The 15,928-nt window shown below is 40.1% G+C and overlaps 2 protein-coding genes across 5 annotated transcripts in view; both read left to right on the top strand.

Moving 5' to 3' along the window:
• RBP4 (retinol binding protein 4) overlaps positions 1 to 15,928 on the top strand; it is a 534,850-nt gene that overhangs the window by 416,055 nt on the left and 102,867 nt on the right. The window lies entirely within an intron of this gene.
• LOC142502029 (protein FRA10AC1 homolog) overlaps positions 1 to 15,928 on the top strand; it is a 54,948-nt gene that overhangs the window by 7,793 nt on the left and 31,227 nt on the right. For all 3 annotated transcript variants that reach the window (XM_075612798.1, XM_075612799.1, XM_075612797.1), the window contains exons 3-8: positions 2,934 to 3,029; positions 3,115 to 3,160; positions 5,680 to 5,756; positions 6,836 to 6,919; positions 8,625 to 8,709; positions 10,559 to 10,604. In XM_075612798.1, the coding sequence (XP_075468913.1) occupies positions 2,934 to 3,029; positions 3,115 to 3,160; positions 5,680 to 5,756; positions 6,836 to 6,919; positions 8,625 to 8,709; positions 10,559 to 10,604 (434 nt within the window). The remainder of the gene's footprint in view (positions 1 to 2,933; positions 3,030 to 3,114; positions 3,161 to 5,679; positions 5,757 to 6,835; positions 6,920 to 8,624; positions 8,710 to 10,558; positions 10,605 to 15,928) is intronic.

Genomic DNA, 15,928 nt, shown 5'->3' with positions numbered 1-15,928 from the left:
TTTCCACTAATAAATCTGCCACAAATAATTAAAAGTAACTTTGGCCAGGCCCACAAAGTGAATTTTTTGCCCCTTAGTAAATGATATAAAATTTTTATGATAAACAGACTCTTGTTGATTGAAGCATAGATTTTTCTCGGTCACATTATGGGTGTAATTATATATTTATGTATTTTTTTTTTATTGCACCAGAAGATTAAATACAATATTGCTGTATCCTACATCCTTGTATATACAATTCCTAGTTTTGGATTAATAATTGGTCATGGAACATCCAGAATATTTTATGCTCTAGGCAATAAAATGAATGTTTTATATGGGGTAAAAGTTTGTTACACGGAGGTGAAGGGCCTGTTTAATTAAATGTAACCGTACATGTATATTTTGAAACTTAAATATCTATAGTACATTCACTAATGTGCCATAGCCCTTATCGATCAAGTGAAAGGCTGTTAATAAGCATTAACAATATTGATATTTTTCCTATATACAGTGGTGCTGACAGTGCAAGGTTTGATGTAAATAAAAACATTCTGACACAATTCTCTGCCTTGGAGTCAAACAATTTTAATTTTAAACGCCATAATATAAAGGGATTTCCCCAAAGTTTCAAGGAGCTGACAGTGGGATTAGTGCCGCGTTAATTACCACTCGGCTGATTATTCTGCTATCTATTGCGTACATCTAGTCATACTGCCTCGGCGTAGCAATCCTTTATTTTACAGCGTATACCCATTAATCACCAAAGCACAGTGCAGTGGCAAGTTTTATAAATGGCGGTAACCACATATTAAAAAGTTATGGTGGGTAAAAAAAGATCCGCACAGTATTTATAAAGGCATTTTATGTAGTACGGCCATTATAAACGTTTCACGCAATTACCAAGTGTGAACATTCATAGTATGTCTGTCGTACTAGCAGGGCTGCAGACAGCTTTCCCGGGGCCCAGGAGTCGAGTTTCCACTACCCACCCCCCACCACCACACCACCCCACCCACGCCCAGTATCGGCAACCTTGCGAGATCCCCTTCTATCTCGCACCCTCATCTCTCCCCTCCCTCTCATCCTCTCCCTCCTCCCTCTCTCACTCCCCTCTCCCACACCCCCACCTCTCTCTCTTCCACCTCTCCCACGCTCCCACACATAACCCCCCTCCCCCATACATATAATAACCCCCGTCCACATAATAAAAACATAAGCCCCTCTCCAATCACACACACACAAGCTCCCACACCACACACACACACACACACACACACACACACACACACACACACACACACACACACACACACACACACACACACACACACACACACACACACACACATCCCTTTCCACATCACACCCACACATCCCTCTCCACATCACACACACACACATCCCTCTCCACATCACAGACACACACATCCCTCTCCACATCACACACACACAAACACACACATACCCCTTACCTGGAAGACTCCGGTTTCACTGTAATCGGCCTGTCCAAGTTGCGGGGTCTACACAGGAGGCCGGCCGCAGCAGGGGAGAGTGACCCACTGCGGGGGGAGGGGGGCGAAAGCTGGGGTCCGCGGATGTTGGGCCGATGCCAGCTGCACGCCAGGCCCCCCGCAGCCACCGGGCCTAGGATTATTGCTCCGACCCTCTCCATCCCCCCCTGTTGGTGCTCTTCTTAACAGTTGGTGCACAGCCTTGTTGTGTTGCATCAGGGTAACTAAAAACTGGGATCTATTGTGCTCCACAGCATAGCAACGGGCATGTGGACTCTGTGAATTTTACAAAGTGAACCTCTGTGAAACTGCACTAGATGCTACAAAGAAATTGCCCCTCCTAAATGCTTTGCACTTCAGAATGATTAATTAAAGATGAATTGTTTACCAGGGAAACCACAAAGCATTTTGTCAATTGTAAAAGATGTCTTGTGCCTAGAAATCTCTGTGGACCTGATGATGAGGTTTGTGGAGTGTAATGCATCTCGGAGACTTTACGAGGAGCCAGTGTAGATTGTTGTTTTACAGTCTGGATGAAGAATAAATGTTTTCATAAAATGGGCCGTCTCACCTAGGACCAAATTAATCACACTGATATGTTGAATATATTAGGACTTGATAATTGCCTCTTTAAAATAGGCCGAGAAATGCAACAATTTATTAAACATTATTCTGAAATATAATGTTTTAATGATCAGTCGCCTATTTGTTACCTGTCTAAACAAATCACTGCGATTATTTTACTCTGGGATATATTCACTGACCTCTAGCACGGGGTAACACACTGTGATCCCGCGATAACTGATGTTCACGTCGGTGGTACTTACCGTGGGATTGCAATGCTTTAACCCTACTGGATGTTAGTGAATCCCTCCCTTTGATTTTGGACTGCACATTTTGGAGTTGTTCCTTTGTTCTGTGCTACTATTTGCAGCAGAAATACAGAATAGAGTACATTAAAAAGGACTTTTGTAGTATTGTTGCAGCGACATTTGCCACACCGCTATAAAGCGTTTCTTACAGAGCAAAACAACTATAGTAAGTCACTTATTGAAGTGGTATTTTCAACATTAATTGGTTCCTGTCAGGTTTCATTATTTTTTTTATTTTATTTTTTTGTGGGTATTCATAGGGCGAAACAATAAAGGGACGACCAAAAGCAGCAGAATGTTTGTGTTCCAATTAACGTGTTATTGGGACTTTGTTACTTATTTTTTTTTAAAGCAAACACGCCTCAGTCTTTCTGGGGAGCATTTAATCAGTCCCATCACATCAATTTACCAAACTGAACCTTGTCATTCATTATTTAGATATTAGTGGCTTACCGCTGGGACACAGAGCAGCAAACTAGACAGTCAAAAAACCCATGGTAAAATGTCTAGATTTCATCCTATAAGAAATCATACAGCTCCAATCTCCCAATTTTGTTCATCATTTCAGGGCAAAAAAAGATGAAGCATTATTTAAAAAACCATTCCAGAAGGAGAAGTATGGAAAAGTGGCTCCCCGACAAGTTGCTACTGATGAATGGGACAGGTATGGCATTTTGTCTCATTTGTAATTACCACAACTTGACCCGTTGTATGATGTAGAAACTAAAATGTTGTTTTCTTTTCAAAAGGGAAGAAGCAAGAAATCAGAGATTTCATTTAATATCTATGGATGCTGTATCCTTTGACGGGTTTACGGGCAATGGCGCAATTCCATGCTAGTGGAACGACCTTCTAAAACCAAGACTGCAGGAGGATTGATGATGGTTGTGGCCTCCAGCTGTGGTGGCTTCAATGATCCCTTTGTGCAGTGTTGATTAAATCTTCTCAAGGTACTGTGTGTGGATACAATATTGTAAATGAAAAACACATTCCGTTGGCCCTAATTTTTGGAACCTGTAATTAAAAACGTAAGCTCCCTTTCAAAGCAAGTGTTTATCAAACACATGAAATGGTTGATAGCCGCACAAGACACCCTTTTTGAGCTGTTTTTAGATGTATGCATTTAAAACAAGTGTTGGAAGATAAAGAAGCCAACACCATCACATTCGCAATTTCAATGGAGACCAACTTTCTTTAAAACTCTCAAGTTTAAAATGCACAGTCATAATCTCAACAGTTTTTAGATACATTGCCCTGTGAGTGGTAGTCTTTTGTGCAATGTAAGCATCAACTAAAACACAGTTACCAGAGTCTAAAGATAGGCAGACATGCTGTTTGCGGGCTATGTAGTACTTTCTGATAAACCTAAGAACCATTGGGTTCTAGGGACTAGGTACTGTTGGGCCCAAGTGCAAGTTTTTTTTTAAAGCCCCCCTCAACCCCCAGGTTGTGGCGCGGGGGCGATGGAGGATGCTCACCCAGGCTGTGATTGCAGAACTTAGGCCCTATCGGAAGTCAGGCCCAACTTTCATGTTGGGACCACTTGGTTGGGCTCACGCTGCTGCCACCACCACCACAACCAGTCCACAGTTGGCGCCCCAGGGGGAGAGGGGCATTTAGACTGATTTGTTGTCTGCTAAAATAAGTGCTGGAACAGCGTTCCAGCCGGTGGAGGATGGGCCCCTAAGGGTGGTGGGCCCTGTTCGGCTGCACATATAGTTCTGCCACAGCTAAGAACTACTGACAAGAGTTAATTAAAACACCAGAATTTAAAAAAGAAAATGAAGAAAATAATATGTAATGGGTTAAATGTGTGATGTACTTAAGTAGAACATGAGGAACTGGTTCTCTTAGTAGAAATAGGCAAGTCACATTATTATAGAATAAATGACTCGTAGGAGACTTACTGCAAAAAATGTTGAAGCCTTTAAACTACTTGTCACATACTGTAGTTACAGTAAAGTGCCAAATGAGTCATTTGTTTTTATGTACCTACATTATGGCTTTGATCCTCATATAGAATTGACAAATCCATTACGTTGCAAGCATTTCAACAAAACAGTTTCATTGTTTTAGTGCATTCACCTTTTTATAAGATTTGTCTTTTGCTTATTAGTAGCTCGTGGTAAAAGTGCGTTGCTTTTGTTTTGCTCTATTTCCAGCAGTTTGCTATCTGGGAACATCAAACGTAATAGCTAAGGAGGGATACACATCTAAATCTATATCAACACCCCCTCCTCCTCCCTTCCACCTCCCGCCCCCTCCTCCGGTATTTTTAGCGTTGGGAAAATATGTCAGATCTCACGTGACAAACATTTCGACTTAACAAGTCGACATCAAGTTTAACATGCTTGTTGCACTGAAGCTCTCAGCAGGAAACTACAGGAAATTATTTCCCTGATGAACAAACATTTACTGTTTAATCAAAAACCTTTTAATAAAGCAACTGGCCATATTTTGTTCACTTGAAAGCATCTTCTGATTTTTCCATGTTGTCAGCCTGGTGCTTGCTTTCAAAATACAATTTCATGTGGTTTTGCTCATGAAATGTGTTATTGATTTCTTAAACCAAAGATGATATCATATCCTGTAACCAAATAATGCTCTCCAGAACACACACTTCTCCTACAAACACTGGGATTTCAGATAACTTTTTATTTTTATTTATTTTTTATATATAATCTTTTCATTTTCTCATTGCAAGAAATGAAAACGTAGCCCATTCACTACGTTCTGACATTAAGTGTTTGTATCCTAATTAATTAGTTCTCAGTATATTGATATCTTCGTATATTTGCATGAGGACTATTCTAAGACATGCTTTGTTTATTTAGCCTGAATTTTTATGAACTTGTTTCCATGGCAACAGTGCAGTATTGTTTCAGCTGTATGGAGGGGCGGCAAATGTTTCTGATGTAAAATATAGTCTATTGCAGTGGTGGCCAACTCCGGTCCTGAAGGGCCACCAACAGGTCTGGTTGTAAGCATATCCCTGAGTCATTCTGACTGAGCCACTGATTCAGCCACCTGTGCTGAAGCAGGGATATGCTGAAAACTTGACCTGTAGGGGGGGTCTTGAGCACTGGAGTGAGAACCCCCTGCAATGGGTAATTGCTTACATAACTAGTCTTTTGTATTCTATAAGTACAGTGGCTGGGCTCTTATGCATTCTGCCAATCGCCATAACATATATGTATACGTACTGTTTTAGTCCAATAAAAGCTATTACCTGTAATAAAAAGAAAATTCACATGGCAAAACTGGGGGATTATATATAAAGCAAAGTTGAATTCCTTTAACCTTCACCTTTCCAGTTTGCCAGACATAAAAAGTTTGTCAATGACTACATGCTATTTTATGGTGGAAAATTAGAAGACTTCCAACGCTCAAAGTAAGTTTTCTTAGGAAAAAGGGACCCTTTTCCCTGTGCTGACATTTGAGTGCATTGGGTCTAACATTGTGCAGGTTTCTGGGGTGTGAGTTGTGACTCTGGGATTGTGCTTTGCTGCATTGAATATGTTAGTGGGAGCACAATGATTCCCAGTGCACTTTTGCTGGTTTTGAGGGCATTTTATTTTTAAGCTTTCGTCTTTGAGGCGGCACCTTCATTGCTGGAGAGCACATCAGTAATAATTGACGGCATTGTAAACTGTCAAGTAAACGTGATATATTCTGTGGCTGTCCACACTGCTATGGAAGATTTTAGTCCCATTTATCTCAATGAGTTTAGCACTTTTCCAGCATCGGGAAGACAGCTTCACAGTCTTATCAATAATAACGAACCTCGTCTACATATGCATAATGTATATTTGACATTATCACCCAGCAAAGTTTAGTTGTTTTCGTTTACATACTAATATCTATGTATTAAAGGTGCTGCTTCCCTTCCATTTACTTCTCCTAAAGAGGCAATCCAAGCAGACTTTACATAAGATTGAAGTAGGGGGTCTCCAGAGCTGAACCCCATTAATTTCAGCTCTGGGGCCCCCCTGCTTCCAGAGAGATTTACCTCTGTAGGGGCGCAGGTAGCCGCTCAGCTACCAGGGATCACGTAATGGCTGCTTTTCAAAGCTCCCGCGTCCTGCGGGCCAATAGGAAGCTGTGACCTCATCCGGCGAGGCTTCCTATTGGCCCACGTGCCCGGAGACTTTACGTTTTGCCGAGATACCGGCACCCCGTTTGGAGGTCTGTATCTTGGGAAGCCGGGGGTCCCTGCAGCTGAAATTAATGGGGTCCAGCTCCGGAGACCCGCTGCTTCAATCCTATGTAAAAAAAACTAATAATAACACATTCATTACTCCTTTAAAAATGAGCCCAATGTAATGGCCTTAAAAAGAGATTACCGCCCTTATTCTTATTTTACCCCCTTATTTTATTTTTATTGTAGAAAAATCCTAGCAGTCCACTCCCACGAGATATATTTTTTTAAATAACTCATATTCTTCTACTTTTAACTCTCTGTGTTTGCAGAGCAAATGATAAAACAGACTTGGATGTAATAAGAGAAAACCATCGATTCCTTTGGCAGGAAGAAGATGAAGAAGACATGACTTGGTAAATTGAGCTACTCGCCAATCCTTCTCATCTACCATTGGCACTTTCATCGTAACACTGTTCGTGTGATAATTATCTCAAATGGTGCAGTGAAAAGACCAGACACAGTGGTGCAGGGACGTCGAACTCATTTCACATGAGGGGCCTAATTAGATTTAATTTTACTTCATTCAGGCCATACGTTTTCAAAATCCGCATATAAAACATAGTAGTGCGGCTGTATGCTAGATGTCCGCATTAGGCCGCGCTTATAGTGTTGGCAATGTCGCCACTGGCGAAAGTTGTAATTTGATTTTTAGCGACGTCGCTGGTGACAAGGCCAGTGACGTCACTAAAAGGGGCAGGCCGTGCAATTTGATTGGTTTAGAGACAGTCACATGTGGCGACTGTCTCTAAAAAAATGTAGTTTACCCGGCTTCAAAAATTTTGTTCGCTCCGTCGCTCCATCCCCGTTGGAGTCCATGTATTTGTTTCGGAGCGACGTCGACGTCGCAAGTCACTGTAAGCGCAGCCTTAAGCTCACTTTTTCCACCCCCCTTATTTTTTCCTCCCCTCTCCGTCTTCTCTCTCTTTCTCTCCCCACCTCTCCACACTATTAATTCCCCTTCCCCTCACACTCTAAACATCCCCCATACGCTCTGACCTTCCCTCACGCTCTGGACATCCCCCCTCTCACACTTACCGTGCGAGGCGGGATCCAGAACAGAGACGGTAGATTATGGAACTAGGTGAGGCAGCATGCAGATAGAGCTGGCATGTCGGAGGGGCCTATGCTGCCTCTTCCATAGTGCTCACTCACTTGACTGTAGCAGGGTCCCATGCAAATGCTAATTGGGTACCACTATTGGCTCGGCAAGCCTCGTGAGAGTTCCTGCTGCAATGAAATGCGGGAGCAGCTTTGAAGAGGCAGCGCAGGCCCCTCCCCCACACCACCTCTGCTCATGTCCCGGTACCGTTGATCATGGTCTGCGGGCCTGACGGAAGGGTCCGGCGGGCCGCGGGACTTATGTTTGACAGCACTGCTCTAGTGGTTTATCAGACTTGTAGGTGCCGTTCTTTTGAGGATTACTGTAAGGGCCGGATTCAATATATCACACAAAGCAACATTATCGCCAAAATAAATTGCTATTGACTTCAGTTGGAGTTTTCAACTACTAAGGGGGCAATCGGCTGCTCTGGAGAGCATTAAATAGCCCCCTAAATGTCAAGGTGATTCCTTATAGAGAATAAGTCCTACTTATTACGTTAACATGTAGAAAAGACACCAGAAAGCCAACATTTCAGTTTCAATACAGACCGTATGGTATATTGGCATTTCAAATTCTCCTGATTACACAATTGTAGATATTTGGTAATGTTTCAAATTTGTGCCAGGGCAAAACAGCACAACAGCTATTAGTGGGATGTTTTGTCTTTGAATCGGGTGCTTTTGTTATGTATAAACTTTTATGCAACAGTCTTGTACATTAAAATCAACTTAAGTACATAATTTTCAATGAAACCTATCACACCGTACACATGATCTACCAGCAAAAAAAAATCAGAAATATGACGTACAGTATCAAAAATGTTTAACTATTCTGAATTTCCATTTTTCAATAACTAAAATAATTGTTCATAAATAGTTTTATTGCAAAAAGGATGTAATGGTTTGCCTTTTATAACCTGAAGTAAATTGTCCATTTTATCTATTTTGTGCTGCCAGGGAGAAGAAACTTTCAAAGAAATACTATGATAAATTATTTAAAGAATACTGCATAGCTGATCTGAGCAAATACAAGGAGAACAAGGTCTGTTGATACAGTCCATTATATTTGCTTTAATTTATTTGTAATGTGTTCTGTTGATTAAAATAAATGTTAATGTTATGGAAACAGCGATCTGATCGAACATGCTTAATTTATTTGGAGTACTTGGACACAATTTAATATCTGATTTATCATATTTTGTAAGATTTTGCTTAATACAGTATCATATACAATTCTTTTAAAAACCCTTCAGGAACAGAGGGAAGCCACGTACAGTATATGTATGCATACATACATACATACATACATATTGTACATAACAAATCTAAATAGTCGAGAGTGTTGGGAAATAGATTTTGCTCATGAAAGTGACTTTAGAATAGAATTACAGAAGTGCTGGTCAAGAATTGATATAACATTTTGGCAGCATTACCTTCTATGACAGTCACGTTTATTTGGTAATTTTTAAATACCTAAAAAGCAATAATTTTTTGCATTACAAGTAATTACCCCTTTACATGGTTTTTTTCTAGGGGGCTACTTTTCCTCAGCATCAGCATCTTTGGACTATTTTGGAACGTTAGCTAAGCTGAAAATGCGCTCACTACGTGATAGTTAGCAAAGCTTAGAACGCAGTGTTTAATCAACATTACATTTCTCATAGGGACCTTCAGCAGGGATGTTCATATAGTCAGAAGAATCGTGGTATTCATAGCAACAAATACAAATATTGAATTAACATTGCAAAAGTTTAACCATTGCAAAGATCAATCTTTTGACATATCATGTTCATACAGTTTCTAAGTATCATTTCTAACAGTATATAAGATGATACCTTTTTTAATTGGACTAACAATAGATATATTAACAAACACACAGATACCCAGCAGGCTCTCAGAAACCCCCCAAAATAAACACATAATATATGTGTGTGTGTGTGTGTGTGTGTGTGTGTGTGTGTGTGTGTGTGTGTGTGTGTGTGTCAAAAGGAGTGCTACTGGGCGTGGCTAATTGTATAAAACAAGAAATAAAACAGTCCAGCGCAACATACAATGTGGCAAAAATATACAGTGAAATACCTATATACTGTATCTCTTGAAAAAGGGTCATTTGGTAACAATAGATATTATAAGACAAACTTTCGAGAGTTCGCCCTCTTCCTAATGTCAAACTTGGATTTCGATGGCGAGTAGAAAAATAGGTGTAGTAGTGTGGAAGAGTGAGGACTCTCGAAAGCTCGTCAGTCCAAATAAAAAAGGCTTCACCTAATACCGAAGTACTCATTTACTCTACACTATCACAAGTGGACAAACACGGCTGTTTCTACTTGATTCAAAAGCATAATTCCCAATTTTTACATCACTGAAACATATACAAGGTTAAAGCTGCTTTGCCTACCTCATCTGCTCATTTTAATGCCTCCATGTTATCAGACTCTGCCTAATTTCAAATGTAATTGTTCTTAAATGTTCTCTTGTGCTGACCCAACCATTTTTTTTTTTTTAAAGTCTGATGCTGTGGTCAGAAGCTAGAGATTAAGACAATATAAAAATTATTATTTGTAACACTACAGCAGGTCATGGAAAGGGTGCAAGATACTAACATTATATGAGTTAAACTCTTAGGCTACTGAGGGTGACCCTTGCTTTAAGATGTCAACTTTGTAGCATCAGTTTCACACATGCAAGGATCCGGATGCTTAACTTGATTGATCTGAGACTTGACAATTTTTGTCTCTGGGATGTCGCAGTCTTTTCCAGATAATAAGCCACCGGTGTTTCGTTTTATTGTAGCCTGGTGAAGGTTCTGTCAGCATAGCAATATTATATGCTGTATCTTTTGTACATTTCCATTTTTTCATATCTTCTCCATGTTTATTTCCTTGTAACAGTTTGGATTTCGATGGCGAGTAGAAAAAGAAGTTTTCTCCGGGAAAGGTAGTGTTTTTATCAAATACTTTTTAATGTAAGGCAAGAAATACTTTATATACAAATACCTGTCATATATGTCTTTCTTTACTAACTCTAACTCTAAACACCGTTTAAAGCTATAGTGGGAATGGTCTATTTAGTGATTGGAGACAATTCTCCTGTCCCTTTACTGTCTTTTCCTTAAAATGAACAACTCTACTGACTCCTTGCTGCTTTATGAGTCAGATTCTTGGAAAGTACTATAGCCCCAAGCTGCAGACTGCCACAATACCAGCCATGTTATTTTCGTGTGGGGCCTGAACCTGCTAACCTCACAATCATAACCAAGAGAAGTTCACCACACAAGGTTTTCTCTCTGAGTTGAGCGATTTGCATCTGCTGTTGGCTGAAAAGTCCCATTGCAGTGTGAGTTTCCGGCGGATAATGACCTGAGCAGTCAATTCAGACTATATAGAATTACCCCCTTGATATTTTGGTGTTTTTGCAGAGCAATAGTAGTCGGTAAAACATTTTGGAGAGCCTTCATAATGTTTTTTTCCTCTTTGTTCTCAGTGAAGCAGAAGCAGGAGCTTACATTAGAATGCAAGCTCTTCAGGTCATTGACTGGGCCTATATATCAAGTAAAAACTGAAGCAATTCTAGCACAAAACAATTGCACCATATGGGTCAAAGAAAAAATGCTATTGACTTCAATGAGATTTTTTTGTCTTTGATCCACATTGCACAATGTCCCCCCCCAGAATTACACCAATTTTGCCTTCCTTGATACATGTACCCAATTGTGCCTTTAAAATTCAGTGTACAATGCTTTCAACATTCTCAGCGCTGTATACGAAATAAACTTTCACATCCCCCCAGCCTCGCCTTCCTCCCCTCATATAAATGCTGTTCCTAAATCTTGCAGTTTCTTCTCCGCAGCATTGCAAAGATGCGCCCCTTCCTCTGTTCCTTGACTAGTGGAACACCAATGCATGCCCTCATTCTCTCCCGTATTGGTTACTGGAACATTCTTTTATCTATCCTCTCTGCCTCGCACCCCTCCCTTCTAGTCTATTAATAATGCTGCTGCTTGAATCATCTCCTGTTCGTCTCTAGACTCATATCTGCTTCTGACCTCTGGAAATCTCACTGCTGTCTTCCCATTAGTTTTTATATAAACTACAACATTCTCCTCCTTTCCTCTACACTGTACCACTATATATCTAAACTCTGATCTCCCATTACACCCCTACTCGCATATATCTCATCTTTGCATCTTTAACCTTTACAGCCCCCTGTCTTAAAATGTTTTTACTCCTCTCTCCCTATCCATGTAACTCTCTTCCACGTAATATTTGTCAAGCACCACCCTTTTCCATTTTTAAAGCCCAGCTAAAAATGAACCTCTTAAAAGAAGCATTTCACCAAATTATCTATGCCCACTCTACTGACTCCAGATGCACGTGATCTCCCTGACTTTCACTTTTCATCCATGCACATTGACTCCTACCATCTGTGAGTCTCCCATTATACACCACTTAGATGGTAAGCTCTTTGGGTCAGGGTCTCCCTTTGCTGTATGTTCTCATTTACTTGCCACTTGCTTGTGCTTTACTTTCCCTGTATTGTAATCTTGTAAAGCGCTGCGTTCACTGTTGGCGCTATAGAAATAAAATGACACATCTGTTCTTTTAGTTGATGTGCCTATTGTGCTACTGGAGAGATTCAATATGCATTGCTGGAGGGATTAGATGTGTTCATCTGTGTCTCTTCCCCCCCTTCCTGTCTCATTAGTAAAAAGTCAAATGGTAATACATTTAACTGCTTAAGCATCGCTGCTCTAATCAATGGTAATGGAAGCCAGACAAAATGCTGACATTTATAAAGTGGTAGAGTCGATTTTATGACATTTTTCTGTTGCAGTGATAGCCATTCAGACTGACCATACATCCTGTTCTCAAATCAATGCTGCTTCTGACTTTGCTAAACTGGCGGTTTTTGCAGGTTTCAAATTAAGAACAAATATGTTCTTTACAGGGTGTCGTACCTTTTATGGGACACACATGACCTTTCTCAGCTGCCGTTGTACACGGACTTTTACAGTAACCTTTCTCCTTATTTACAGTATATATATACTTATATACAGTAACCTTTCTCCTTGGTTCCTTATTCAAGCATAAGTTGAAGAAGGAACCGTTTGTGCCCTTCCCCATATATAATAATCACAAGGTGCAATCTATGAAGGATTTTACAGTTTTTCTGCATCCTGCAAAGAATGTTTTCTCCCAATGCCGCACAGCTATTAGGACTCTACATTTCATGAACAAACAGACATGAGTGTGATCTGTTTCATGGCAACCCTCTTTAGTATTCTGCTCATTGGCGTCTGTCAGGTGTATAACGTTCTTGTTTTAACCACAGATGATGTGTGCTTTACTGCTCATCAGTTGTAACAGCCTGCTGTCCCCCATACCTTCATGCTTTGCATCTTGTAACTCCCACTCTGTGCATTTACCCTGTTGCAGGCCCCTGTGCTCGCATAGAGATTATAGAAACAATCATGTGTACTTGCTAAAAATGATAATGTATAATACTTTCTCTTGCTTGATCATCCATATCACACACTTCAAAATTGCCCTCTATTTATGCTTTGGAACAAATCTGACATGTTTGGATTTTGTTAGACCTGCTTCCTAACCCTGCTATATAGAAATAGCTAAAACATTCTTCTCTTAGTTGTGCCAGTGTCCCTGACACAGTAGTAACTACATAGTCCCTCATGCTTTTGTTTCACGTGGAGGAGGACTCCCGGGAAACATAACTAAAATTAATGTAATGTTCAAAATGTCAGAGATGACCGTTGTTGTTTTTTAATGCATCTACAATATGCTTTTATTTATATATATATTTTTTTAATGTTTGGGGCTAGCACCTCCAGATGTAAAACAACAGAAAAAATCACCTCAAGATTAGGGTTATTGTAAGACCCCGATTGCATGCACTTTGTATATATATATATATATATATATATATATATGTGTATATATATATATATATATGTGTATATATATATATATATATATATATATTCTCCTAAGCTTAATTCAGTACAGTATAGCCAACCCCACACTGAGGGGACCCATTAAGGTCCAAACAGCTGTCTGTGGGTGGGTTTACTGGCTATGCATCTTAACCCTGGCTGTGCTCCAACCTGTGAAATGCAGCCAGCAAAAGCTTACAGGGTACCATGTTATATGGTTTTGAAGCAAAAGGTGGCACTGTGCACTCATTTGCATGTCATTTCCCAGAATCCCTTGCTGCAGTGGAAGCACTGTGTGCTGGGTGATAATGGTGAAAGGCAGGGTTGCATACCTGAACAGAAAGTGAATCCCTGCGCTTCTCCCATAGGGATAGCAATCAATGGGGAATATATATATATATGTATGGTGTAAATACCTATAAGAAAAAAGGAGACTTTTGGTATACATCCTTTGATCAAATAATGCCAAGCCTGCTAACCACGTCAAGGTAAGTCTCTTTAGCAGGTCCCTACGCTAAATGCATACTAGTATGCATTTAGCGTAGGGACCTGCTAAAGAGACTTACCTTGACGTGGTTAGCAGGCTTGGCATTATTTGATCAAAGGATGTATACCAAAAGTCTCCTTTTTTCTTATAGGTATTTACACCATACATATATATATATATTCCCCATTGATTGCTATCCCTATGGGAGAAGCGCAGGGATTCACTTTCTGTTTTGCACATTTGTATGGCCATTTCCTTCACTAGCTGCATGCTCTTTACATAGAGAAGCGCAGTGATTATATTTGTTTTACAAGGGTTGCATACCTGTCTAGGACAGGTAAATGAGATTGTAGACTATTGTAGACCGTTGTAATTGGGGAATGGAGTGTGCAAAAAGTCCTCTTGCAGATACAAGCCACAGAAAGGTTCTCTATGGTATTATTAATCACAGACAAGTCCTCTCCTCAGACCATACCCCAAGGTGTATGGTCTGAAGAAAGCACTTGTCTGTCCTGAATAGTCATGTTTTTGCATATACCTGCTCTGATGCTTTAAATACAAAGTAAGTTAACTTACAGAAAGGCTCCTGTGTGCTTCTTCCATCATTCAAATTTCTACATGTCCACTTGGATCCAGCTTTGAGATCAGCAGAGGGTGAGCACCAGGGAGGGAAGTACTGTTATATATTTTTTCTATAAACAACGGTGTGCCTCTCCTCCAACCCCTTTTCAGTATTATTAATGACAACATTGAATATTACCCCTCTGAATGCAAGAAGCCTGAATGATTATAACTCGACAGTAGTATTGATTGAGTGTGAAAAGTAGTTACATATTCGTTGATATTATTAAATATTGTAATTAATAATACCATAGAGGACTGATCTATAATGACGTTTTAAATGACCGTGATATGACCTTTTGCACACCATTATACAAAAGGTACAAATACAGAAACTTGTCTAGCACTCACTGTCTATAGAAATCAGGATACAAGAACGGGATAATACCAAAAATATATAATTTAATATATCGCACAAAAGAACCTAAAACAGAACCACAATACCCTACATCCAATCAAGTGAGAAGTAGCAATAAATCAAAAACGCATAATATAATATAATGGGAAAATGAGATAAGGAAGGGGGGTTTGGTAGGGAAAAAAGGGGGGGGAAACAAAAAAGAGGGGAACAAGACAACACACAGGTGGGTACACTAAGGGGAAACAACAGGGGGGCAGCGTTTTGGGGAACACCCCTTCGTCAGGCCCGTTCCCCCTCGCTCCAGCTGAACAGAGGGGTACTTCCCTGTCCCCAAGACCCACAGAGACAATGTCAGGCCCCAAAAGAAAATGAACAGCCCCCACACAAATAACAAAATCAGTATGCTTTGCTAAATGGCAAAATAGAAAATTCCCAGAGGGAGCAGGAGAGATATATAAATGCAGAAAAGCAAACCACAAACAATCTGTATAAGATATCAGAAGTCCTGTTCCTCTCAAGTGTTATGGGTTTCTGTGAAGCACTGCACAAACCGGAGGAGTTTTGAAAGCAGAGTGACGTCAACCATTTCCCCCCCCCCCCTTTTTTTCCCTACCAAACCCCCCTTCCTTATCTCATTTTCCCATTATATTATATTATGCGTTTTTGATTTATTGCTACTTGTCACTTGATTGGATGTAGGGTATTGTGGTTCTGTTTTAGGTTCTTTTGTGTGATATATTAAATTATATATTTTTGGTATTATCCCGTTCTTGTATCCTGATTTCTATAGACAGTGAGTGCTGGACAAGTTTTTGTATTTGTATGTATTGTTGTTGGAGGAA

Source organism: Ascaphus truei, chromosome 8, assembly GCF_040206685.1.
Source record: "Ascaphus truei isolate aAscTru1 chromosome 8, aAscTru1.hap1, whole genome shotgun sequence".
Classification (NCBI taxonomy): domain Eukaryota; kingdom Metazoa; phylum Chordata; class Amphibia; order Anura; family Ascaphidae; genus Ascaphus; species Ascaphus truei.
This window is presented reverse-complemented; position numbering and strand designations above follow the sequence as displayed.